Below are 22,224 nucleotides of genomic sequence, written 5' to 3' on the forward strand. Positions count from 1 at the left end.
ACAGCTGACCAAACATCTGTTGCATAAACTGTGGCACCACGTCACCGGTACAATGATTGTCAAGGGATTGGTAGAAAGTTTTACATGGAGTAATACAGTCCATGCAGGAAGCAAGCAGTGATGTATAATTCTTTTAACCGGTATAATGAACTAAGAGGAACCTTCAAACATTTCAAACTTCTTTAAAATATAAATCATCAACAACATTTTAATATAAACTAACGCTGTATCAACATGATCTCAACCGACATTCCTTCCAATACACATCCGTTACAACTGCCTTGCAATTTCATTGTTTACATCCAAACGTTTTACGTATTTTTTTTATTTTTTTTAATGGCTTTAATTTGTGCCAACTGGGCACACGGTATTTCGCCAGTGTCGTGTACATGGAGAAGGCATTTTACGTAATGTTTAAATGTCGTGTCTGGTAGGCTTTTGGACTAGTATTGTCATTATACTTTTAGGGCAATTGTCACTGTCAAACTGGTATACTAGGCCAATAAACGTTGAAAGTGATAATTATTTGAATGACGACAGTATGCTTCGAGTCTGTACCGTACATTGTAAAGTAATTGAATCTTGGCTTTCACTCCTAATAAAATCAAACAGTTTCGTTATCGCGATGCTGTGCGGCGTATTGTGCTTTCATAATAGTATAATTATCTTTAATCTTGAATTTGTTGGAGAATATCACGAACACAAGTTTTATGTTACAGATCGGTGATATGTATGATACGTATATGATGATATTCTTTTTATTACTAGCTGTGCTCTGCAGGTGCAGCCACATTCGATCGTAGCACGGTGTACAAGCCCAAAGCTTTTTTCGATGAAAGCAATTTTTTATATCATATTATGTATTTATTTTTTATTTAAAGTGTCCAATAACACTTCTTACAGTCCCTATTAAAGGGAAGACACTTTGTCTTGTGTTCTATTACGGTGAAGACTTGAATGCAATAAATGTTTGTTAGACACTATATCGCAGACTTTTTTTTTAGATATGTAAGTTTTCTAGTCTTCATTACTTGGCGCTATTGTTAATAGTTTCCGCAGCGTACGCGAGTTACGAATTATCACTTCTTTTCCACACCTTGGGTTACAATATCGTAATTTTAAACAGTACCTTTATACATATATAACAACTTTTTTGAAAATATTCTATAGTCTATGTTTATGAGGTATAGTCTATGTTCTTATTGTGAAATATTTTTCAGATCCCGTAGTTTGAGAGCCTATTTAATGCAAACAATCAAATCTTTCCTCTTTATGTAAGTAAAGAGTTTTGCTTTTCAGAAACTTTGAAACAGAAAAATTAATAAAAATTGTATTTTCTTTTCAGTACGTACTCTTACTCCTCTCTTAGGTACTTATGACTACCGATATTTTTATGTGTGATGTCGAAATCTTATTGAGCTGATATAAAAACTATGATAACATTTCAAATAGCCGATAGTGCAAAGTACATATAGACATATCGATACGTGATCCTAAGTTTTGATAGTCTCATTATGATTTTATAAAATGGGGGTTCTATTGTCACCCAAATGTTTGCAAGTTTGCACGTCAGTTTCGCCTTCGACGGCGGGGTCAACGTCTTTCGCTCGTCAACAAATCCATCGACGAGAATAACCCGTTACACTGCATCGGTTTCCAGTGGATTTCACTCACAAGTGACGCTAGACCATTTAATACCTCCCTTCCGTGTCTAACTAGGATCGCCGGTACCGTATGGAAGATCTTAGCACGCACTTATGAACGGCCGACCATATAAGGTTTAAGTTCCGATACAGATAATATATGGTTTATTTATTTACACGTAAACATACGTATAAAAAATGTTTTAGGCAACGGGCGGACTTATCGTTAACAAGGGATTTCGTCCAGGCATACCATAGTTATGAAAAAATATACTTTTATCTAATGAGAGTAAACTACAAGTGTTTAAATAATTATGTTATACTAGAATTATACAATAAACTAGAATCTAATAAAAATATTAAGTAAGAGTTAATATAAGGGTTTATTATTATTATTATAGCCTCTTTATTTCCATAATAAATAATATATTTTAAACAAGTATATCATATGATTAATTATTACATAATATGTACATGAACTAAAAATAAACTATTACTATTTCATTTATCCTTAAATTTAAATTCCAATTAAAATTAGTATAATATTAGAGTTGATGAGTCATAATATACCTAAGTAGCAGGACCGTATTTAGGGGAAGGCAACCGGGGCCACAAAAGAGGGGCTCCAACAATAGACTTAGGAAAAAAATGTTTTGAATTCAGACTAGGAAAGTGTAGTACAACTTTTCTTTTGATATATTTGTTTAATACTAAAATAATCTACTTGGTTTCATACTACACTTTCATACTACACTACATTAAATTGATTGAAAATCTCGACTTAAAAAAATTGATTTAGAAAATATCTATCCAGACCTCAAAATCTAGTCCTGATAAGTAAAAAACCACAAATTTAGTTTAATTTTTTAAATTCCGTACTATATTGTTGATACTTTTTCTAACAGCTTCAAACTTCAATAATTTAGAACTCATTTTAACATAGTACCAGTTTATCAATCTGAATCTTATTTTTATATGATTGGCAAATACCATTATCAGTGATTGACGTGTGGTTTAAAGATAAACCTTGAATGGCTTTCAATAAATTCCAGTAATATGCACAAGTTATGGTAAGAAGTAAGGACAAGGATAACGACAGTAAAATTAATTAATCAAGTTAACCGTTACTTATTGCGTGTCGATCACTGTGGCCAGATATAAGAGTGAAAGGTGGAGAATTTACAAATGCATATTCGTGATAGATATTTTCAAACATAGACAATATTGTTGGCAGATCATAATTGACTTATAGTAAGCCTTCATTTGTGGTATTACGTTCCTAACGAGATAAAAAAATACACAAGGTTTTACTCTAATTAGAAAAAAGTGCGCAGCAACTCATATTGTCAGTCGCAGAAATTTTAATGGCAATATTTAATAATTTCCTTGCAAATATTATCATTTTAAACTATTCGTTATTCCAATAGATTGAACATCAGAGCAAACGGGTCTGGTTCATCCATGGACACCCAATGCCCCTTTACAGAATTGGTACGCGAAGTCGCGAAGTCGAATTAATTCGGAAAAACTTTGTTTTTCTTTACCAATTGCTACTACATACATAAATGCAATAGCGTGTAATTGAGTTATTATCTGTATTAGATGTAATAGACAAAATAATGTGTATTTTGTCTCATTACTCCTAATGTAAGTGTAAACAATAGATTGCTTTCGAGTAACGGCATTGAAAATTGTCTATGGAATGTCATTAATACAACCAGTTTACGTTCGATGCATACCCATATTATAAGTATAATCAGGTGCTGTTTAAGCAAGTTAATGAGGGGTTTAAATGTGTCAATTTCTTATAAGATTATAAGAAAACTTTTGTTTTCTTATTAATGTAATATTTTCTTTAAAGAAATATTGCTCTATTATCTTAGATTACTGATAGATTTGTATGAAATTGAACTAGTAAATTAAGCCTAACCTGTCAAAATGGAAAGTATAAATAATAGGAGATTCTAGAAAATGAAATTATGACACCACTCAAAAACAATAACCGTTCACATTTTGTGGAGCTGCTGTAACAACTCGCGGTTGTATTGTTCGGCACTTCACTGGCATAGATCACATTTTCCTTAAAATGCGGTATGCGGTTAACCTTAGTGTCGAAGAGGTAACCATTGATTTTTCGCGTAAGTGACGTCACGGACGCGACAAAGTAGCGCATACGGCGCGCGCCGGTCGCGTCTCGTCGGCGACTGGCCGCCTCTGGAGTCTTGTCTAGCGAGTAGCGGGTTGCAAGAGGAAATGTCAGTTGCCATGCGGTTTTGTATAGGGTTGACAGTTACTGGCTAGTTAAAGACCATCAATACGAAAATAAAATTAATATAGGAAATTTAGAAAAGTAACAATGATCGCTATTGCTATAATCCGTATTATTGCTTTAATAAGATAAAACTTGCGTTACGTACCTAAACAAAAATGCAACGTAAATATATTACAACAAAATCAATGTGGGACGTTTTGACAACCCTAAATACTTGTATTGCTCTTCGTGACCTTTGCATCGATTTATGCACCCACTGCCACAGGTCTACAGCTGATTCGATAACAACTTAGTGAGAAGGATACATTTAGGGACTGGCATAAAAGTTTTAATAACGCATTTAACCTTTATGGATGTGAAAACTCAAATATTTCGTTTATATTAATGCTAATTTGTTCAACAAATTATCACATATATTTGTGTGAAGCAAGAATTCGAGATCGCATGTTATTGATATAGTCGCTGAAATTGAAAAATAACATACAATTATAATTGTCTGCCGAATGACGTTAATGATGACGTTAGTTAAAAATATTTATTCAGTAACTTTATATACCTATTTCCTTTAACATTAATTTTCTTCTTAATACTGTCGAGCAATGTTTCCGTTCACAACTTTTACTGCATAAAAACTACAGGCGCAATTTTTTTGTAAATATAAGTTTCATATTTAATTATCAAAATATGAGTGGTAATTTCTACAAATTGTAGTTATATAAATCATTTAATAAAAGAAAACTATGATTCTTAGCAGTTACGATTTGTATTTTTATATAGCAACCGGCTTTTAAATGTATTCAGCTACTACAGATATAAAAACCTTATGGATTTGATACGATTATTACAATATTTTAGAGAACTATCACTAAATAAATTCAAAGCCCTTGTTAAAAATTAAATTAATTAATAAAGCCTTTTATAAATGTGACGAATACTTAAATGATCCTAATCCTTGGGATTGATTTGCTCTAGTTCAAACAATTTGTATTAAAAACTTGGCGATTGAAAAGAGTGGCGGATAGTTTCTTGCCAGTTCTTCTTACCCGCTCTACGCCCTTGACTTGCGAACTGGTTGTAAATGTAAATTTACAATTAATTTAATTTGTTTTTCTTGACGTTCATAAGTATACATGTTTACCTATATGAATAAAGATATTTTGATTTGATTTGATTCTTTGTAATTTATCAATATTTTTATCATTGCTGGAAGTTTAAAAGTTTTAGAGTGAGCAGTGAAACGCAATTTTAAACATTAAAGAGTGCTATTTTTGTAAGATTATTACTTCATTTCCGAATGATGATATATGTGTGAAGGATTAAGTCATTCGTTCGTCCTAAACATTCGTATGACAATATGATTCTCAATGGAGTTAATTATTTTCAATTATAATATAAAATTTAATTCATGAAAAGTACTGTGTTCGTCATTTAACATTCCTTATATAATTTATGCATGTATAATTGAAAAAAATACTTACGCAGGGGGAAGCGAGCGTTGGTATGTTTGGGTGCTGGCGAGCTGGTGGCGCTGATATCGCTCTGTGAGCTGTGGAGGCTGCTTTTGCCGCTGCCGTGCGCCGACCCCAGCTCCAGCCGCATTCGCATATGACGACTGTCGATTACAATATTATCAATATATTAATTAATTATATATATCAATACATTGAAAAAAAAATTGTCCAAAATATCCTGAAGGTGGAGTGATTAATTAAATTATAAGGTTGTCCTTATTCATAAATTTCCCAGATGGCATCGTTTTAATCAAAGTACTCATCTCTCTTTCTATTACAGCCTAAACTCTTTTAACATAACGCATTTCTGTTGATAAGACTGCAGATACTCTGATTTAGAGTTTATATTTTTTTTAGATTACTACAACTGTGGTGCCTTTAGATAGATTGTTATTGGTCAACAGGATCTAATAATGTAAGTCAATTTACTAACTCTTTACCATCAATTTTCATACATATAATTTGTATACTTTTGGTACTCTATTTGAAATGTTCTTCTGTTTAATTCCAAATCTGATAACGTGGCTTACGTAGCGCTGTTTAAGTTTGAAAACACCAATGATTTGTTATTATTCTATTACGCAAACTATTTTATTGAAACTATCTGTTTAATTGCATTGTTTTCCGATAGAGGGCACTCAACAAATTATTTACAAAATACCCAACGATATATGTATATACGCAAGCGTTGTCAAAACGTAAAAAAAATTGTAATCTATACAGTCCTATTTTTGGGTCCTATTATTTCTACAAAATAAGTTTTTTCAAGTGTTTTTTAAGTGAAGTGAGGGCAGAAAGTTTATTATATTGTAAAACACTACTGTAAAGTGTAAAATGCTACTGTAAAGCATTTCTGTATAGTCAAACATGACTTCTAAGCGTATGTAATCCATAGACAGTTTTGACATAGCTATATAAGATCTGATTAAATAATAATGAATTAAATTATTATTGGTATCATACCTTTTTGGTTTCGCATTTTGGTTTTGAGATTTGGAATTCATAATTCTGGTTACACTACATGAGGTCTGAGAACGTTGTAAAGAAAATGAACAATCGACTTTTGATTTTATGTCTTTGTAAGACTTGACTCTGTAATCAGTTTTGCTATCAATTACGTTCTTTTTCAAAAAGCCCTCCCGTCTTTCCGTTTTCTTCACTGCTTTAGGACTATTTTGAACATTATTATCGACCTCAGTTTTTCGACTTTGCAACATCGTTTTTAGCTTGCTTGGAACATCGCGCTTCGGCATTTTGTACTTCTTTAAAGTGAAACTCCTTTTTTCTTCTTTATTCTTTTCACATGTGTTAATTTCACTTTTATCACTCTTTATTGAATTTCTTTTACTGGTATTCTTGGGTGTTATATTGTCGTCATCCAATAAACATGCGATATTTTGATCGCTTACCTCTAAAGTGTTATTTGCATGATTGTTTAAAGGTGTATAATAAATGTCTTCTAATTTTTTTTGGCTGCAATCCGAGCGCGACGATATCGTAGAAGCTGGTGACATATCATTTATAACATTTAAAAAAACAGGGGAAGCGCGTTGGTTTTCAAAATCTGTATAAACTCCGCTTGATTCCATACAAGAATCTTCACTTCTGTTAACTATCAAAGGCTGATTTGCTTTTTTATTTTTTCCTCCATATAAGGCACCATCTATAACTTGAGCGCGTCTATCACCCCTTTGCATTTGCTCATCGAACCCATCAGCATCACTCTCTGTAAAGAAGTCGGAATCTGTCATAGGATCAACTCGTCTAGGCACAGCAATGTTTTGCCAATCCATATCTATGACTTCTTCACGAGGACCTAAGTTATGTTCTGCACTTCTGCTGACGGGTCTTGACATTTCACCATCACCCTGATACCCGTCTAGGCTCGTAATACTTGTTATACTTGTTATAAAACTATTCGATACCTTTGACGTTTCCATAGACTTTGTATAATCGTTGCTTTTGCTGTCTGAATATGTTTGGGAATCATGCAGAGTTGATGAAGAAAACTGAGAGTAGGTGCTTATTTCTCCATTTACGTCTGAATTATCTAAAGGCAGATCTTCCGGTGATGGTGTTTGTTCTATCCTGTTTGTGATTACAGGCATACCATTTTTAACATCTAATGGTATCTCCATGTTCACAGTAGTATCGGCCATTGAACTCGCTGGTTCTAGTATACTACCGTGTATAGAAGGTAAAAATTCTTCCTCTAGTGCTTCAGACACGGAGATGTCTTGACACGATTCTGTTTCTAGTGTTAAATATTCTTCTTTTCGTAGTATATTATGTGGAGAACAACCATCAGGATGGTTCAATAAATTATTAGAATACGTCATTAATACATCATTATCACAGGAAGTAATTTCAATAGCATCAATAGTTGCGATTGGGGCAAAAGTTTCTTTTACGACACTAGATTTTCTTAAATTTATAGTATTTTCATAACAGTCGTTCTGAATTGTCGATGCTGCTGAGTTTGATTCAGTCTTATCGGTAGACGGAGTATCGCCATTATCTGGAGAAACTTTATATTCATTATTTTCACAAAATATAGGCAATCCCTCAACGGTGGGAGAAAACGAATTTTCTAAGTAGCAAATATCATCCATTTGATCCGGTGTTAGGATGCCTAAACTGTCATCTAACGAGTTTTCTTCATTATTTCTTGTTATAGAGTTTTCGTTCGGACTTGAATTCGTGTCGATATTTCGTATGTGCGACTTTAATTGTAAACAAAGATCTGATCGGGAATGAGTGTTAAAAGTTTTCTTAGGAATTGGGCTAAATTCTTTTTCACACGAGTACTCAAACTCATTCATTGGCTTATTATCAAAATTTAAAACATTAGGCAGCCGCTCAACTGCAATAATTGAGTTGGGACTTTGATTAGGGTAACGGGAATGTAAATCCGCGTCTTCATAGTCAACCCTGCTTGACTCCTCGTTTCTTTCTTTGCTTGACGTAGAAGGGCTATGAATATCAAATAATAAACTATATGGTCCTGAGTCATCCCCTTCCTTTTCTTCAACCAGCTGTTGTGTAATGTCATTAAGCAGACTTTTAGTTTTTTTATCTACATTCATTTCTTGCTTTTTAGAAATTTCGTTTAATTTTTCACGCAAATCTAAAATTCTTGGATTTCTGTCGACAACTTTGTCCATGTTGAAATTAATTTTCGGTATCAATGTAGTATACGGTTTGAAATATATTTTTTCTTTTAAATCATTTTTATTGTTTTCCACACTACTTTTGCTTTCTATTGCGAACGAGTTTTTAATATCTGCAGAGTAGCTTCTTATATTTTTATGTTCATTGGGATATGCGTTCCGAATTTCTAAAGATCTTGTTTTTCCATTTCTGTCCACCGGTATCTGAAATGAGAAACAAAGATATAAGTAACAGATAACTTAAGGATCATATTGTTTATTAAAAACAACTTCTCGTTTGGCAAATGGGAGGTTTACAGTCTTCGTATATTTATTTATAGACAAACCAACAAAGGTATTTCGCATTAACATAATGCGCCGTACTCAAAACATACAGTATAATCGTATTCTTTTGTCGTATATGCGGTCGGTACTAGTAACCTCTACAAACCTTATGAATATTGAAATTTTGATCAACGAATGACTCGCGTTTTAAAAGATTTACTTTGTAAAGGTATTAAAATAATATAACCAACAGTTATTTTTATGAAAATTAGAACTAGATCAACAAATACGTTATCTATGTAAATGATCGAAAAGAGTGATATTATTCCCGGATTCTATAAATGATAATTAACTCACAATTATGGCGATGGTCTATATATATTCGACTGACTTTACCGGGCTTCGCCTACCGCAAAACCCTTTTGACTAAGGCCCAAGCGTGTGTTGCTACTAATGGGGCTGTTTCGGTTCAACGAGCGACGTTACGCAGGGTGACCCTGTGGTTAATACGTAACAGGAACATAAACCACCTATTTTCTTTCTAACTTTTTAAATACAAACACCGACCATACCACATCATATCGCAACCTCAGGCACCAAAAAACAAATTTATCAACCTTGTAAATAAAAAACAACAATGTTCAAACTGTCCTATGCTGAAGCAAAAGATATTCTCATTTTGCGACAATAGTTTACTTTCAAATATAAGTGTTATGCAGAAATTATCGCCAAGTACGAAAAGGAATAGACCACGACAGGGAATCCTAGTGTTCACTCTATTTTTAACTAAGGGTCTGTTTCACAATGTCCGGATAAGTTCCAAATAAGCTATTTGTAGGATAAACATTATTTTTGCGTTCCACGACTGTCAGATAGCGTATTCGTCATGAAACACGAATTGTCTCATTCGGAACTTTTATCTTCCGAATAATTTATGTATTGCATAGCTATTTGGTAGCTTTATCCATACATTGTGAAACAGACCCTAAATATCCTATTTTATTATGTATTTTTTATTACGTTGTTTTTTTCTTCTTTCTATTATCTATGCCTATAGGCAATAAACATCAAATCGTTTTTCACGAAAAAGAAAATATGTCAGAGATAAATATCAGAGCGCGAAGTCACGAATGGTCATAATAATCGGAAGTATCTAAATGTTTTTTCAAGTGGACGTAACACTTATTGCGGCAATGTTAAACTCGTTAACAAGATATCATACAACACGACTTCGAAATTAATTACTGAACATAACGATATAAAAAACGCAATTATCAAGTTTAAATTGGTTTATATTTATCGACTGAAATAATAAAAACGAAGTTCTTAAATAAATTAAAATATCCAGAATTATTATCGTTATATTAAATTACATTCTCTATTAATTGTAAATCCACTCAACTTAATTAATGAAAACGTAATGACCACTGTAAATAAACAACTATTTTTTAATTATGTTTTAATAATCAAACTATCATTTTGGTTGTAAACGTGATAATTATATATTAATCTTATAAAGTGCATATTTCTTGAACATTATGATAAAAAAATATTTATTAAGTTTGGTTGTGCAGGTGTAGACTGTTTTTTCGCCAAGACACGCAAGCGAACTGTATCACTAGTGTTGACCATGCGAGGGTAGCTCAATAGCATGCTGGGAGTGGGAAGACTGGATTTCCCTTATATGTGTCATTGCAATGAACTGCATGTATTTTATTAGTAGTGGTTTTGTTGCGGTGATGTCTATTTTTTTACTACTTAAAGCTAACCTACTAATATAATATTTAAGACGATATTCTAACTAACACAATAATAATCGTATGAACCTATGATTGTCTGCTTTAAGAAATTAATGATTATAAAATAAAATGCATAAAAAAATTGCTCCCGTTAAGTTTTAAAACCTACATTGAATACCTTTTCAGCGTATAGTGCATTGTTACTGAAAACAATATGATTTCAACATGAAAACTGGTTGTGCAGGCTTTAATAAAAGTTGGCAATCGTTTTAGTGAATTAATTATCGCGAAGGCCGTCAGTAATCACTTTGAACAAAAAATCATATATGTGCCACGAATCACGGTGTCTAATAACTTAAGTAAACTTAATCATAATTATACATCAATACTTCTGTTCAATAAACCTTAGAAAATAAATAAAAAGATTTAAGAGGTTAGATTTGTATTTTTGTGTTGGCTATACTACATTATCCCTGGATAACATAGTCTGTTATATCTAACATTTAAATAAATATAGCCGTGAAAATAATCGTGAACCAATCGCTAATTGAATATAACGACTTATGGTTTATTAGTCCAAATATAACTTGTAGTACCTAGAGATAGATAGAGATTAACTACTTAGAGATACTTTTCATTATTAACTAACGATTTTTATAAATCAATAACTCTTAAATAGGATAGTTTGTATAGTTATATAACTCTGATGTCACAAAATTTCTATGTGTGCCTTCTATTACGTGGTGTAAGTGAAAATCCACTCGAAGTGCTAAATGAGCTAATGATTTTACATCGAATTTGGATAAAAAGTTGTTTTCGCGTCTCGTTCATATTATTATAAAAATAATATAATTAACTAAATAACCAACTTTAAACTGTTAAGAAGGCAAATTTTACCAATACCAACAAAAATCACAACGATGCAGAGGTAAATTCGAATTGAATATTAAAAAGGTTAATTAGCATTTGTTAATCCAGGAAATCGTGATACAATATACGAGCACAAGATACCACAAAGAGATAAACAAAATGTATGCTTTGACCTTATAAGTCGGGTGGAAAAGGTCATCGATAAATTAAAATACGCTTGTTCTACAATGACTGAATATCATGAATCCTAATATATAATAAAATAAAAATAAATCAGTGGCACTACATTTTTAAATCTAATAGGCAAGTAGGTGATCTGCTTCCAGTGCCTGACACACGTCGTCGACTTTTTGGGTCTAAGACATGTCGGTTTCCTCACGATGTTTTCCTTCACCGTTCGAGCAAATGTTAAATGCGCACATAGAAAGGCCACTGGTGCACAGCCGGGAATCGAACCTACGACCTCAGGTATTAGAGTCGCACGCTGAAGCCACTAGGCCAACATTTTAATTTTTTTTTAATTGATAAATAATATGCCTCATTTATGTGACGTGTGTGTGCGATATACCTTTTTTATTATCTTCATCGACAGAAGTAACAGTAATGCGATAGATAGGAAATACACATGGCTAGTTGAACATAATTTTATAAAAAAAATAGAAATATCTTTATAAGGAATATTAAGAATATTCATAGCGCTGTATCCTGCATCATGAGCACATCACACACACACACACACACACACACACTAACTTTCACACTATCACACAACACAGCCGAATTAGGTTTACTTAATTAATTGTATTAAATTATTTTTGATTTAATTGATTAAATACAATTACGTAAACCTAATTTTTTCCTTCGTAATCGTTTGAAACTTTTTGTATTATGTATTCCGTATTTAGCTATATATTTATTATAATTGTTTTTTGTTATTATATAATTTGTGTTAGCTGTAGGATTACGAAATAAAAAGAAGGAAGTGCGTCCTAGTTTATAGGCTGCAACGGTAGACAGGTAATTGTTTAGTTTTTACTTTAGATATTAAAATATAGCCACATTAATTCCTTAAGCCTTCGGTGTATGGACTTTTTGTTGATATTAATATCTTCTGAAAAATAGGGTACCTACTACTGTAATAGTTTAAGTAGCGTACTCGATTTTATTGATATTTTTCTCATAATTTGGGTAATCATAGAAGTTTTTGAAAGTAGTTTTCCAGTCTACTCAATACAAACATTCAAATAATAAAATCTTTTCTATATTTAATTCTTGTGGATTATTAGATACTTTGATATAGGCATATATTTAAAAGTTTACGGTTTAAAACTATTACATATATTAGAATTTTATCTCAAGTGATCGCCAAGATATCTTAGTGTTGTAAGATTGTCCTTGGCATTCTTATTGAGGCGCCCTGATACATAGAATAGGTAAACATAACTTCTCATGATAATATCATAGATTTACGTGTTTTATACATCGAGTTATTTTACGATTGCTTTCTTTAACATTCTAGTTTTACTTACGGTTTAAAAGGAAATAATTTCTACACCTGTTTGTTTACTTTTTTCTAGTAACTGACGGTTTTCATTTAGTTTGACACGTTAACAGTTTATTTCATTATAATGGTATAATTCAAGTATGGCGTAATAAGCATAAGTACAGTTTTACAATTTTAAATGTACACATTTTTCAGTATTTAATCTTCGGCTAATATATTAGCCAAAATAGTTTACAGGCATGTCTCTAGTAACAGTAAACTTTCCCCCACTAACTTTGACCAACTTAGATGCCGAGACCTACCTATCAAGCGATTGTTCATTTTTATTTATATTTTTGAATTTGAGTTTGAGTATTTGTTTACACTTCCTTGTAGTACTACAGATATATAGTACAATTGAAATAAACAACTTATCGCTTTGAGAAAAGAAATTGATAAAGCGCATGAAGTGCATAACTACATAAGATACTTTACTTCATATACAATTATGTAGTAAGACAAAAATATTGGAACTAAACAAAGCAATTAAAACATATGTAGACAGTGAAACTAATAATAAAAAAAGGACGTGTGTACAATAACCGAATTTACTCCACATATACACCACAGATGTCGTGAATCTTATTATTGAGTAATACATGGTAAAATCAAACGCAAAGCATCTTATAAGGAAATAATGAATAAAATATGTCGTATAGCTAATACACCTGCTACAACGCACGTGTAAAATCCAAGGGTATGGCTGTCATCTAAATGTCTTTGAAATATCTATTAATTTTTTTAAATAATCACGTGAGAACATCTCAAGCAAGTCCAAAGTTATACATCTCAACCAAATAAGAAAACCGTGAGAAGCCGACATTATATTCATTAACTGATATTGTTACAGTAGAATGAACTCAAGACTCATGTGAAATAATGTAAAAATTCCTGAAGTAGGTGGAGCTCTACTTAAGAATTCCAACAAGTGAAACAATGCTACACTACTCCACTTTTCATAGTTGACCCGTTTGACTTTACCTGCGTTTATTATACAAGAAATAAGCTTGTATCAAGTCAATACAGAATCCTTATGCGACAATGCAATTACTAAATCAATAGCATTTAGTTCGTGTTAGTATTACGAAGATTATGTTATCTTCGATTAGATTTATAGGAAAGAATACTGTATAATGTATGTAAATTTTATTTAAAAACTAGCTGCCCCCACGAACTTCGTTTCTCCTTAATGAAGAACAAGAGAACCGAACTGTGCGGGTAGCAAAGCATTTAGCTAAGCTACCCGCACAGTTCGTTTTTCCGGAAATAAATCTTTTTAGGTTTTTAAAAATTAAGGGTTTTATGTATATATGTATGTATGTATTTCACATGCTGCTGCATCATAAAAAAGTAAAATCAAACAATACATCTTTTTCATCCCCCTTAACATTTAGGTGGATGAAAAAGATGTTGATTGATAGCTGTTGTCGGATTCGCAGATCTAACCTATATGCACACAAAATATTACGAAAATCGGACGAGCCATTACGGAGGAGTTAATAACAAACACACACACATTAAATATATATGGTCTACCTGTAGGTGAAAAACTTTATAAATAACACCTCAATATAAGCACACGTTTTTTTAATTTATTTATTTAACGGAATAATATAATCTAAATCATGATATATTTGAAAACCACGGTGGTTTCTATTAATGTAACCGTAATGTAACTAAAACAATCAAAATGGATTCTGCCATACATTAGCCAACATATTATAAGCCAATATTCGGCTGTTAAAAGCAAGAAGCCGTTAAAACCAAGGCACGAATGCCAGTGAAATCACAGACAATGTGCTTGTCATGTTAAGTCTGTAAGTAGTGTGCCGATAATGCAAAGACATTCAGACCTCAATGCAAAGAGAAATTGTGGAAATTTCTCGAATGATTTGTAAAAATTAAGTGTGAACGTTACGTTATAAGTACGTATATTATATAATCAATGTTAAACCGCTTTAATACGTTTAGGTATTTATTTTATTAGTTACAGCCAAAAAATTATTATACATGATACCTTAAAGTAATAATGTTTTTTAAATAAAACCAACGTACATTCATCTCTCAGTTTTCCTAAATCTATCACATATGTAAGCGTACTGCTGGCGGAGTACCTTTTGTGACTCATTGTGAGCTTGCTTTTATATTTAATTAATTGCAATTAAGACACGTGTTATGAAAAGAAGAACGGTCAGTTAAAAATTAATACACAAAAACAATTGCAGGCAGGAGGCTCACCTGATTTTAATTGATACCGTCGCCCATGGATACATCACTAGAAGGCTCACAAGTGCGTTGCCTGCCTTTTGAGCTTCCTATATAATGAAGGTTAGCATAGAAGTAACTCATTAAATGTCTTATTTCAAATCAATAATTATGTATTTAGTTAACTTCTTTCTCACACCTCGCAGTAAAGTTTACTCCGAATAAATAAAATTTATAGTACTTGGGTTCATCTAGAAGACTTCCTAAACTTGTCGCAAATATATTTTATCGCAGTTCTAGTGCAGAACTGAGAAAACGGTTAAGCAAAATCATTACGGTAAATTAATGTATAGTAAATGTAAATTAAATGTACATTTATCGGATTTTATAAACAAAAATGTAAAAAATTACAATGAGGGCGATTTTAAATGTCATTATTTAACATGTTTTATGTTAAAAGTAAAACTATAAAATTGACCAGCCATTTCGTGTCCTTAAAAGGCTATATTGTTTTATACATATGTCAACGAAACGTTGCCTAATTAAATTACATATTATATTGAAAATCATATGTTAAACTTTGTTTTAAATTGGGTAAAAAAAGTATAGTTACATATGATATTAACTAAATATACATAAAAGTAATACATACCTATATAAAGACATTATTATTGTGTCTTGTGTGCGAATTACATTTTAAAAAAAATATGTGTGTACACGCGTTAGAAGTTATACTACTTTGTGCGTAAGAAGACAAAAATATTTTTGACAGTTTTATCTTTCGCCTTATTCTACGTTTGTAGAAAAAACGACAATAACAATAGAAAATAGGTATGTTATGTATTCAAGATTATAACATATACAGTTAAATAAAGTTTCTTTGAATATAACAAAAAAGTATTACTAAGTACATAATTAAATAAATGGACATTTTTTATTTTATAATGTTGACTATGCTAACTTCAGGGTGTCGGATTTTCAGACGTTGTGCGTGCGGATCGTAAAATTTTACTCTCATCATTTTTCCCTAGCACGCCAAAAGAAGTAGAACTTCAAAATTATCAGCAAGAAACATTATATTCTGTTCTAAACACGAATTCAGTAAACCTTATAAGTGACGAGTTTGTCTAAAAGCCTAATATTCAATTAGCCAATTCTTTAGAAACCTTGACCCCGCTTATACAATAAAAATATGAGTGTATATGAATAATACAAAATGTTATAATAAACGCGTCAACCCTAATAAGGTATTTCAATTTTAGGTCTAAATCTAATACATTTTTTTACGTACGGAAGTTAGTAATTTAATTAAAAGTTGCATATAAAGCGTATTAAATCAATCTGAGTTATTCTGAAAAGAGATTTTATTCCTCTAAACAATCCCCGCACTGTTGAACGATTTTCGCTTAACCATCACTTTGCCTTGTTACAAAACCTCATTAAGTCGAGCACTGATGGCCTAGAGGCATCAACGTGCGACTCCAAATCTGAGGTCTTAGGTACCTAGTTGTAACCTAGTTGCTGTTCACCAATGGTCTTTGATTCTATGTGCGCATTATAACATTTTCGCTCGAACGGTGAAGGAATACAACGAGAGGATACTGGCTTGCCTCAGACCGATGGCGTATGTCAGGCACAGAAGCCTGATCACCTACTTGCCTTTTGGATTGACAAATGATCATGAAACAAATAATGAGGCCCAAACCTAGAAAGGTTGCAGCGCCACTGATTTATTTTTGTTTATTTTCATTTAAGTCGAGACTTGTTCAATAACAGATTTTATCGCCAATAAGGTGATTTCCGTAAATGGGTTTTTGCGCTGTAAAATTTAGTCATAAGTTAAATAGAAGATATTTAACCATTTTCTTTCTCTTTCGCAGGATTTGATCACATATTTAATTTATAGCCATTTCCGATACATATACATCTGCCTCATGTGCCTGTGACACGTTCATTTCAATCGTTAGACATGCCGGCATCTTCAAGTACCTTACCTTTACTACCGCCAAAAAATAAGACATTCGTAAAGCTAGACCTCAAGTCAACTTTCACGCGAAATGCCAACACAATTTTATCATTAAAATACTTTATATATACATATATATAATTGAATTGTTGTTTTAAGCAAAAATTCTGTCTTTCCAGCATGCAATAGAAAGAGGCATCATTCGTTACAAAACAAAACTTACAGACAACAAAATGAACTGGGCCTACTGGAAAGAGATGTTTAGGACGACAAAAGAAAAGATGGACAGATGACGTTATAGTTACTAGTGAAATGTAAAAATATGAAGGAAGATATTACCCTAGAAGGGGCCTAACAAAAGGAAGACCACTAAAAAAGGAAACTTAATTTAAAAACTTAATTTTTTAAACTTATAATAACACAACTGTGTAATACTAATATAAAAAAGTTAATCCAATCAATTGAAGTATGGATTAATATTTAATATGTATATAACAAACGTTTATAGTATAAATTACGGCAAAGGAACTTAAATATCATCCATATTAAAAATAAAGAGTATATAAAGGTATATTAAATAAACTTTGCCTTTCACCAAACAAACATTGAACTAATATAAAATTAAATTGTTTACAGGAAGAGGAGACTTGTAACTGCTGTTAATATAAAATAAATTATTTTAAATTCTATATAAGGTATGAATTCATTTTAAAAAAACATCGACAACAAATTAATACGATTGCAATAACTATAATTATAGCACCGGTTTTAAAAGCATTTATAATGAACCTGTTAGCCTGTAAAACTTATTTTGTCGAATTTTAAATGGCGCCATGATTCTTGGCATATTACAAAAAATACCAATGTTTATTTTATATAATTTACAGCCGTACTTAAGTCATTTAAGGTAACGATTACTGAAGACATTTAATGATTTAAATAAATTCACTATGGACACAATTTTAATCTAAAAATTATCATCCACTAAGCATTAGACATTAAAATTCAATTAATTGCACAATTATACAATTAATCTACCATTACAGTAATGAACAACTCTGTGGTAGTGGTATTAGAACATATAGCCATATGTTCTTTTGGTAATAACATATACATAAGCTGTCAAAAAAGGCGATTGTTTTTCGCATTATAATTGAATTCCACTACAAAAGGTATGGAATTTATAAGGAAATAAGTACATCAGTAATTATGTAGTGTTTTCGTTTTTACACGTATGCCTTATTGCATGTTATATGCGTTACGAGGAACGTTCACAATTGGAGATAAGAAATATCATGAAAATCGTGAAAATCTTCGTGTTATTTCGCTTGAATTAGCAATCATTGTATACTCAATTTCTAGTACGTTCACCTTTTTAAACTTTGATCGACATAAAAAGACTGAACCTTGTTGTGTATTTCTATGTATAGCTGACTCTATGTTGATTGATTTTAGGGACTGAAGTTTGAAATTAGCTTTTGTTGGCATACATACAAATCCGCAGTTAATTCTTTCATTCACTTTTTTTTCTTTCTCCTCTCAGCAATTAATTAGCGCACTAAACTATTAAGAGGTCTCGTGTTTTATTCTTAATATGTAAGAAAAATTGTCATTTCATACTTTTTAAAACATTGTGGAGTAGTATAAACGTTTTAACATATATCGTTGAATCTGATACACGTAGACTTGACAGTTCGTGACCATCTCGATTAGTGGTTTCTTGACCATGATATCTTACCGTCGAATATAAGAAAAAATATGACCTAGATAATTTAGTTAGGACTACAGTTACAATTTTTTATAATTAACTTATACAGTACCTAATAAAAAATAAATTGTATTGATAAATACAAAACTGAAAGAAATTAAAAAAGTTTGGTCCCTGTGGCAATGTCCCCATAATGCAGCATTTTCCTTTATTTGTTGAGCGAGATAAGCAACAGCTGGGGTGACCGGTAATATTCACAGGCGCCAATTAAAAACTTTAATAAACGCCAATGCACTTAAATATTGTAAATATTTGTATGTAATTTACTTAATTAAAACTGTGTTAAGCTGTTTCCTTTATATAACATTGTTTAATTTATACGCTTTTTATCCAAAATGTAACTTAGTTCTAAATCCGCTATGATGAGGTCAACAAGTGTAATGACCGCTAAGTTGATTTTTTACTTGTATTTTGATATTTATAGATAGAAATGAGTAACCAAGTGAACGTGAGCAATCAGCACAAAGCGAATTGCGTTTTTTTTTCTGCCTCAACTCGTTATGTCACTTTTTGCGCTCGGAGCAACTCACGAAGATGACGCTATCATGTATAATAAGAAATGTAATATTATTTATTTTTGTTTTAATATTACGTTGGGACGCCGAAGACATAGGAGAGTTTCCTTTAGCCGACTTCAAAAACCCGGCGATTATGTATTTTTGTTTAATCTATGCTACTATAATGCGGTAAAATTTGTGAGTTTGTAAAGATAAACTCTGGCTGTACTGAAGGATATTATTTTCCGAAATTCGAAAATACTCTTTTTATTTTTCATTTGTTGTAATCGAATTTACAGTCAGTCAAGAAATGGTCGAACAAAATGGTTTCTTATTGTGTTCTGTGAATATATGTATAAAAATGTATATGTAAAAACAACTCCCCCGCGTCTGGCTATTCGCGATTATTTCACTTATAACGGAATTTACTGCGGTTTACACCAATATCTATAAGGATTCATGACGAAAGTATAAATTAAGGGTTACGGGTCACGGGTACCCGTGCAAAGCCGGGCCGGGTATAAAATAACTTTGATGACATAACACCTGTCAGACAGTACATTTCATGCCCTAGGCCTAGACTATACTATGTACAGTACGTGATACCGATTCCCATCGTTCTTTCTATTGCATATTTCTATAACTTTTTGGCCTCATAGCTGGCGCTCTTAGATTAGCTACCTCGTCTGTGTCAATGCACCGTCCTGAGACCTTCAAGAAAAAACATTGACGTCACTATTATTCTTGGTATGTGAACTTCACAAGTTAGTTAAGGGTTCTGTATGGTGATGTATATCTGTGTCACTCCTAATTCTTTACATTTGACATCCTTATGTACGATATTTACAATCGATCTCTCCTATAATATAATGCCTCGTCAAATTGAAATTATTTATTTATATACTAATATTATGATTAACGGGAAAGAATATTTTTTGAAAAATTTAACAGATAATCTCAAAAACTAACCGACAAAATTAGCCCTATATAACATTTAGGGTTGTTTCTTTTGGAAATAATTCATAAATAAAATGTTCAAGCCAGGCCAGGCCGCAGTTAGAGAATAGTTTTACCGTATTAAGTTTGCCTTTCATTATCGCAATTTTAATTAAATAAGATGAATGTTAAATTCTTGTTTAAAAAGCCCGCACGGTTAACGGGTCGAAATATTAATAATAAAATTAAAGGATTGCAAACAGTGAAAAATATGTGTATGTTTTGCAAAATTTTATGTGAAACATATAACAGTTACGAACAAAGAATTAAATCTCTTCGAGAGTTTTCAAAATTTCATACATTTTAACAGTGCAAAATTCTTTCCGACATTTTGTTTATTTCATATATATTGGGACAATTCATATATAGTCTGTGATTTTCCATCAAAAATTGTGTTTATAGCCGGACACTAAGAATGATGATACTCATTATTCTAATAGACGATGAAGGCCAATACGAACAAGAAATACCTACTTTACGCCGCAGATCCTTAAATGAGGTCATATCAAGACAATTGATCAACAAAAGATCTACATTGATAACGATTATGTATTAACAAAGAATCCTTACTGTCTAATTAACTGTAGGTACCTATTACCTCATAGTATGGAGGCAATTGGTTATTTTTTAGTAGGTAATTTGCGCCGGTTAATACAATACAACGATGTATTGCTTAAGTTGTTATGACTAAAAATTGTTTTTCAACTGAAATATAATGAAGAAGTATAGTTAGATAGAAAAATTATTACACCGGTACCCACATTGTGAAAAAGAATTGAGTCGTTTATCGTCATTTGTCTAAGGTAAATGCTTTGGTAGATATAGGTGTGTTACTTAGATAAAGACAAAGATAACTTAATGTTTTTTAAATTATACTTCAACATTTATATGCAGTTTAGCGTTACATATATTAAGGCACGAAGTCGATGCAGTTAAAAATATGGCTGAAAAATATTCAGTACATGAGCGCAGGCTCCGTCCTTGCTTATCATTCAAACTCGTTAAAGGGTCTGCGTTTTCCAAAATATTATTTCTGAAACCTACCTTCGACATCGCTCCGTTGACGTTACAAATTCGCCATTAAATCACTCCATTATGAAATCGCCGTTCAGTCGCCTTGAATTAAATAATTACAGCGCATTGATTAAACGCGCAATGTCCATATCACATTTCCAAGACACCGTTCCGCGGTAGAAGCCCGATCAATACTGGGTTATGTCGTCGTACGCGGACCACATAAAAAATATTATGCCTTGTACGCGTGCGCGCGCAATCTCTTGTTGACTGACGTTTGCTATGCCATATAGATGTAGCCTGTACTCTGTAGGTACCATAAAAAACTACCGGCGAATTGGTCTTCCTGCCTAACTTGCTAAGTTAAGCGAACCGTAACCAAACGAGGCCATTGTAAACTAATTGTAACAAGGTATAGAAATATTGCTAAAATGTTCATACATAATATGTTAATAAATCTTATTAATTAGGTATGTATATATGTAAGAGATGTATACCACATACACCGCATATATTATCAACGGTCACGATGGGCAGAATAAAAATCTACTGTATTCTGAGGATTTTTATATTAAAATATATATTTTAATTAATATTATCTACCCATATCCAATTAATTATCATTTATTGTTATGAAAATAATGAATAAAACAATTGTTTAATTTAAGTTTTATCCATTTTTTATATCTACCCAATTTTCTAGATATTAATCATACAAAGAAGCTGCGTCAAAAATTAAATTGTTTTATTGATTTAAATCATTCCG

The 22,224-nt window shown here is 31.9% G+C and overlaps 1 protein-coding gene across 4 annotated transcripts in view; it reads right to left on the minus strand.

Annotated features, from left to right (window-relative positions):
* LOC110993998 (tropomyosin-1, isoforms 33/34) overlaps positions 1–21,696 on the minus strand; it is a 73,788-nt gene extending 52,092 nt beyond the window's left edge. The window contains exons 1-3 of one of the 4 annotated variants that reach the window (XM_022260463.2): positions 21,489–21,696; positions 6,390–8,800; positions 5,394–5,527 (exon numbers count right to left, since the gene is read on the minus strand). In XM_022260463.2, coding sequence (XP_022116155.2) covers positions 5,394–5,527; positions 6,390–8,800; positions 21,489–21,497 — 2,554 coding nt within the window. In that variant the 5' untranslated portion in view covers positions 21,498–21,696. Of the gene's footprint in view, positions 1–3,573; positions 3,840–5,393; positions 5,528–6,389; positions 8,801–21,488 lie in introns of those variants that run through there. The other 3 variants (XM_045629725.1, XM_045629724.1, XM_045629723.1) reach the window with 3 other exon arrangements.
* Positions 21,697–22,224: the final 528 nt, after the last annotated feature.

The sequence above is a fragment of the Pieris rapae genome, chromosome 10 (genome assembly GCF_905147795.1).
Source record: "Pieris rapae chromosome 10, ilPieRapa1.1, whole genome shotgun sequence".
Classification (NCBI taxonomy): domain Eukaryota; kingdom Metazoa; phylum Arthropoda; class Insecta; order Lepidoptera; family Pieridae; genus Pieris; species Pieris rapae.